Source organism: Orbilia oligospora, assembly GCF_000225545.1.
Source record: "Orbilia oligospora ATCC 24927 unplaced genomic scaffold scaffold00004, whole genome shotgun sequence".
NCBI lineage: Eukaryota > Fungi > Ascomycota > Orbiliomycetes > Orbiliales > Orbiliaceae > Orbilia > Orbilia oligospora.
Genome location: NW_011645561.1, coordinates 517,498 through 524,246, shown reverse-complemented (window position 1 = coordinate 524,246; position 6,749 = coordinate 517,498). Strand labels below are relative to the sequence as shown.

The 6,749-nt window shown below is 45.2% G+C and overlaps 2 protein-coding genes across 2 annotated transcripts; both read left to right on the top strand.

The window, feature by feature from the left end:
- AOL_s00004g156 (uncharacterized protein) lies at positions 1-693 on the top strand (the record flags this gene model as incomplete). Its single annotated transcript, XM_011118806.1, has 1 exon — positions 1-693. The coding sequence occupies one exon, from the start codon at positions 1-3 to the stop codon at positions 691-693; it is 693 nt and encodes a 230-aa protein (XP_011117108.1).
- Positions 694-4,599: 3,906 nt separating this feature from the next.
- On the top strand, positions 4,600-4,929 carry AOL_s00004g155 (uncharacterized protein; the record flags this gene model as incomplete). The annotated part of the gene is made up of 1 exon (XM_011118805.1): positions 4,600-4,929. One exon carries the CDS (start codon positions 4,600-4,602, stop codon positions 4,927-4,929), a length of 330 nt encoding a protein of 109 aa, XP_011117107.1.
- Between the last annotated feature and the right edge of the window lie 1,820 nt (positions 4,930-6,749).

The window sequence follows — 6,749 nt, the reverse complement described above, 5'->3', positions numbered from 1 at the left end:
ATGGCAACAATTCGCGAACCCGACTCACAAGACAGCCCTCAAATCACACCCGCCGGCCCCCAAGCAGGCCCACCTAATCCCTCTGGCCCTGTGTCTCTCAAAAGACGCAAGCGTGTCAGCCCCAAAATCCACGGCTGTCCCGTATGCGACCTTAGATTCCCTAGCCTGCGGCTCTTAGGGAATCATATGAAAGACGCACACAATTTGAAGGCATTCAAATGCGATCATTGTGATACTAGAGTAACGAGATATGATAATCTCGAAAGCCACAAACGAACTTGTAAACGGCGGTCTCCTAATAGTTCCGTTGCTACCCCGGAAACCAATCGTGGCAAGAAAGGAAAAGGCCCACGGGTATCCATGCGGAGCATCAACGTGCGGCCTGAACCAATACGGTCTCTCCCAAAAATTAACCTACACGATAGTCCTGGCGGGGTAGGTCTCGCCACATCGTCATCGAGGAAGATGGATGGCACATCACTACAAGGGCAGCCCCATATCTCCCAACCGTCTAATCCAGGTGATGGTATTAGTCTCGGTGGGGGCACAGACTCTCCCACAGCTACTTCAGACTCACGGCAGCTTGAGATTTCAAATCTCAAGTCTCAGCTAGACAAGGCGAAATGGGAGGCTTCTCATTGGAAAGAAAACTTCCTGCTTTTAAAGTACGGTAATAATGGAGGCCCCCACTAAGCAAGAGGTTAGTTAGAAATATATAGTAGGCCCTTGGGCAACATTCCTTTTCTGTCTCGTTATTTTCCCGTCCCATTTCTTTTTGGTGTTTGGTTCTTACCGTTCGTGAGCGATTCAGCGGATTGCAGCGTTCTAGCGCGGCGGCCGACGCCATGGCTTTTTTTTTTTTGAGGGATGGCTTATGATTTCAAAGGTAAAAAAGTATTTATGGAATAGGTGTTCGGATGGGTTGAGGTGGAGGATAGTACATGTATATACTTACCATACCTACCCTATGTATGTAGGCACTTACATGTACCTAGTAGTCATACCTTTAGTTTTAATTAAACATTTTTGTGCTTTGGAAAGGGAGCGAGACAGTCAAGAGGGATGTCTCCGTTTTTCTCTCTCTCTTTTCTTTCCTTCCTTTCTGTCCCTTCCAACTTTTCTCGTACATACGCTCGGCCTTGTTTATGGTATCTGGGCAATTATATGAGTACTTACCTATATACGTAACGATCTGGGTTTCGAATCTTCCCAGAATCACCGTGGCATTCCACCTAGGCTTACCAGCTCCAAAACTTGAGCATTTAATTCCTTTCCCCCATACCCCCTCTATCTTTTTCGTGTAACACAAGCCACCAGCGCTAGTTAAGACTTGATCGACAACTGCCCAATCCTATTTCCAACACAACACATACCGAGTGGACCGAATGCCAAGTAAAGTGCAACTTCCCACCTTCAAAAATTCCGCCTACCAGCGATCGCCTGTGTATGTGTCCTGCTAGTAAAGAGGGACGAGAGGCAGGAAGTTCGTAGTAATCCAGAATGGGGTGGTATCGGGAAACGCCGCTTCCCGGGCGTATGGGTTTGGATTATGAGGCAGTATCAGACGTAAGTTCGAATTCGAGTGTTTAAGTTCCTTGACGCATGGCATCTATGGTTCGTGGTTCAATCTATGATGTCATCCTGCGCCTGGATTCGAGGCTGGATGTCATCGGGATAACGGCATATATGTACATGCATTGCATTTCGGATAGGTGTATATGTAGCTTCTTCGTTATGGGATTTGGAGGATATATGCAAGTTATCGATATGGTGCACATACATAACTTTGGAAAGGAATCGAGGGGTTCCTGTCCTGCATGTGGGCCTCCTGCAAGGGCGTTAAAAGAAGCTAAAAAAGAAAAGGAAAAACCCCGCTGAAGGATCCATCTATATTTTACTCTACAGACAATCTGGTAGATAGGCTTCAAGACAGGGTTGTTGGTGGGATTTGAATTTGAGCTACTGTAGGCTTGCAATGCAGATATCGTGTCATTTTTATTGGAGCTTGCGTGCAGGTTAATGCTCACGTGGCACAGGTGGCAGAGCAAGCTGGGTTGGCGACTGAAACAAATCTCGGTAATAATTGCCTGAATGCCTGAGTTTTTCTATCTAGTTTTTTTTTTTTTTTCATCCTCTCTCCAAGTTATTTGAGTTCATAGGTCTGGAGCAGTCTCGTAACCAAACTGGTCCGAAGATTCTCGTCCGATCTGGCGATTGAACAACACATACACCTAGCCTCGAGACCAGACACACCGGTGGCATGTAGGTACAATAACGTAACGTTATGGGTCAGGATTCTCCCCAAGGCTGCATAACGAGCTTACCTGGTCGATCATCGATGCAACTTTTACGAAGGTCAAATCGTGCTTGCATACATATTTTCAAACTAGGGGGGGAAATTTTTCGACATGCAGGCTTCGAAGCTTCGCGCTTCGGTTCGATCCAGCCTTCTTAGGCCTATGTTCAGTCTCGGTTATCTTCACCGTAGGTCACGTCAACTATAGGCTCCGTGCACTATGTCACAACTGGCCTGATCAGCATGAACCTTCAAACCTCGCGGCCTCGTCCGCCGTTCGTTCATGGCGTTCAGGCCCTGTCTAACCTATAGAGGGCCTGAGATTGTTGAATCTCGATAACTAGACTATGACCAAACAATATAGCGAACAATATATCCCTAGACCGAATTCGCGGACCACAGCCTAAAATTGATTGATTATACTTATACTTACATTAGTATGGGAATTGTGAAGCGATTGATCATAGTCATTCACTTGTTGAACCCGCGGCGAATAATATCAATATTATCCTATAACGTCTAAAATGCAAAATCAAAAGAGTTTGTCTCAAACGAGGATCATGAACTTGCAAGATCGTCGACACTGCAGGCGCCTAGGCTGCAATCAATTACTCTACTATCATATGAACTGCCAACTCAACCCCAGAACATTCCAATTGCGAGGTTCCTGAATATACATATAATATTAATTCATACTACATATGTAGATAGTTAATTGGTCAAGATGTTTCACGTAGGAATTATGTAGATCCCAGCAGCTGTACAGGATCCATCATGCATGCATCATGGCTGGAGAGTGGCTGCCGCAAGCCACCACCCTCTACATATTAACACCCGGAAGATCCCGACTTTACCGACTCGAAATATCTATATATCGGCATATACTCGGATATTTTGCGAAGAATGTCTCACAGGTCGTGGAAATATCTAGGGTCGTATAGATATATAAGAATATATCACATTGCCCCGCGGAAAATAGTCGCACAATCTGCATTGTGGGTGTACTTGCAGGGCGAAGCATACGATATCGGGGGTTAGATTGGTCTCGTTCCAGGTTAGATCGACAAATCACCTAGTCTCAGTAGACAGCTGATTTGATTGCACTGCATTGTATGCCAGGTTCCCCTCCCCTTTTCTTTTCTCTTCTACACCCCCCCTCCCCCCTCCCTCTCCTAAAATCCTTTGCATTATTCCTAGGGGGTGTCACTCGTTGCTAGCTAGCCTAGCACGAGGGCATGTTCTATAGGTTTAAATTGCCAAAAGTGAGGACAAACCGGCCCAAACGGGATAGACCAGCTTGACTATCGAATCAGGCCTAACTATCCATACCAGCTACAAAAAGCTTTGACTAAAAAAAATAGATATATCATACAGAATGAAGAAAAATTTTTGCGGCATGCATGAGGCATATGTAGGTACACCAAATTCGATAATCGAGCTTAGGCATAGGTTGATTCGCTTGAAGCCTCTATACCCGTAGCCTAGTCGGCGCCTTACAGTTATGCAAACCAGGTTATGGGGTTCAATTTGAAGGCAAAATATTTTTGCCAGATATAAATTTTATAAACTTTCCGCCCCTGTTATTGTCTTTCCTTGATTCTCATGATCAATTGATCAATATTAATAGATCGCGATCGGTTATTTCTACGCATTCCTTCGCTACCAGCCGTTGCCACCCCACCAAAGTAAATCAAGGAACAGCTTATTAAGCTATTATATCTTTGCGCCAGTATGGCCATATGAGACGAGCTCCTTCCCCCATCGCTTGCACATGTCAAATATTTTCATAAGCCAGCCTGTATCCTTACTGGCCTGTAGCTGGCGGCGTGGTCATGGTCACGTGTTCTATTCTAAAAAGATGGTTCTCGAGCTCAATCGTGCGGCAACTGCTAACTTAGACTTTTGAAACCATAGACATGAGCTCCCCATATAACAAAAAACATCTCGCTGAATGTTAGTATGAATACATTTAATTAATTAAATTTAAGTAGTACGACTCAATTTTAGTACCCAATCCATTTAGCTAATATTTTATAAATGATTCCTTGGTTCTGAATTAAGTGGTTTCCAATTCATCCAATCACGTCCCATTCAAGCATCCAAGGCGCAGGTGGAAAACCTACTCTTGTGACAAATGCGGCGCAGAATTCTCCAGCCGAAGGACATACGGGAACCACTATAAAACCGTCCATGGCCAGGGCGCCTTCTTTTGCGACATCTGCGGCAGAAGAATCACCAGACATGACAATATTACAAGTCATCAACGAAGTTGTCAACGCCAACCACCCGAAATTCAAGAGGGAATGGAGTACATACCCACTTCTTTGAAACCTGAAGATCCGGGCCCAACCCTCCCCGGGGTACTTGAAGAACTTGGAGATATTGAAAGTATAGACTCATCGATACTCTCCTTTGGCCATGAAGAGTTGAATGCCGCCGACGCCGACGCCGACGCCGTTGGGTTTGACCCAAGTCTTCTTCCAACAGCGTGTATCGAATTGGAGCTTATGGCTCAAGATATTTGCGGTCGGGCGGCTCAATGTATGGCAGATATTGAAAATCTCCGGTCGAAAGTTTTATATTGGAGAGAAACCTTTTGGAGAAAGGGTGGAACACGTCGGTCTTTCCAATAATTGCATGTCCTCATAGGTTTTGGAAGTCTTGAGAGCAATTGCAATGCATGTTTTCAGACGGGACATTCCATGAATTTTGTTATGGTTTTCAATATCGGGAATGGGTCGGATTAGGGAGGGCGTTCGGATATGTTAGATCCACAGAGATCAGGATAGCTTAGGAAATTTGGAGTCTACATATTCTTTTTCGATATATTTGGTATACTGTCTTGAATCTATCTTATTCAACTGATTCATAGCTGTTTCATACGCAGAAGCTTAGACAAGAATACTATGAAGAGAATAAAACTCTAGATAGGGTAACATGTCAAAAGATCTTAAAAAAATACGTCGGCAGAAATTTAAATACACTTGTGTGCAGAAGTATCAACTTCTTGAATCTCTAGATCTTGATCTAATACATAAGCTAATTATAAATTCCCATTTACACACAGGACATCAAACTAACCAACCAAGCCCACCCCCACACGTATCATCTCATTTTTTTCCTGGATCCTATCAAGATCAAAACTGGAGAGCAGCTTCTTGGTAATTGGCTGTCACTTGGGGTGCAGAGCCCGATCCCGACCCTGAATCCTCAGACTCCGAGTCGAAATCGAGCCCGGCCTTCACCGTTTCTTCGTCGTCGCTATTTGAAGTCAGGCCGGAGCCCCAGCAATTCTCATCCGACGCCATATCGACCGGCCACATGCAACGACGGCCATATCCTCGGACACTGGTCCGCTCAGTATTAATCCGACAAGAAACTTCGTCGGTGGAGTTACACCCCACGACACATCATTTCATTTTTCTCCTGGATTCTCGTATACCACGAGCAAAAAAACAAGAAGTAGTCCCCCATTTCGTAAGGGAGCTAGAAAAGCAGTCCCTCGAATCTGGATCCCGTCAATGCAATGGTTTTCCAAGATGCCGTGCCTCTACAATATAGGTTCCCCACCCACCCCGCACCCTCATCAATCATCTCATTTTTTTCTTGGATGCATGTTTATGATGTATACATACCAAGAAAAAGAATGAAAACGACAGGCCAACCCCCCCCCCCAAGAATCGGCTAGGGGGCTATAAAGACAGTTGCTCAGGTCGTATCAACGGGGTTTTGCAAAGGAGTTTTCATTCAGTCTTTGGAGCCCACCGCACACAGGCAATTGGTTTGCGACGATGGTGCCCCTTTAAGGCAATTGCCCAAAGTTATGGGTGATGGGCTGTCAGAACCGGCGGCCGGCAGTATACGGCAAGCTATACCATAAGCCGAATGAAAGCAATTAGTACACACTCGTATAGATTTGAAAACGTTTTCGGGTTATACATACCCAGGCCAAAAGATAGAGATAAGTTGAAAGCCAATGTAGCTCTAGCCGAGGAATGAACAAAGAAAAAGCCGGGGCTCCACTTGATGATGTCTAGGGCCCGGGGGCCTAATCTCTGGGGTTACTGTAGAGTGGGCGTAAATTTATAAGTTTAAGGTAATACGCTTTAAGCTATCGCCCAATGTTGCGGAGCCGGTATATCATGGTGGCTATGTGAGCTGCTGGGGCAGACAGTCGTATTTGAGGTTATTCTGGGGTAGGCTTCGTAATTGTAAGGTGTCCTTGGGATATTGCCTAGTTTTATCGATGGCGGTGCCACATGGTGGCACTGGCTATATAGTCGTCGTCTGCAGTCGTAGAAGTAACTTGTTAGCACGAATCCTCCTAATCCCCTTAGCTAGAATTTGGGCTCGTTCTGGTAGACATTAAGAGTCAATACACACATACGATTTAAAGAACCCATGAAATGCAAGGCGAATCGTGAACAGAAATGCCACTGCAACCGGACTCGTA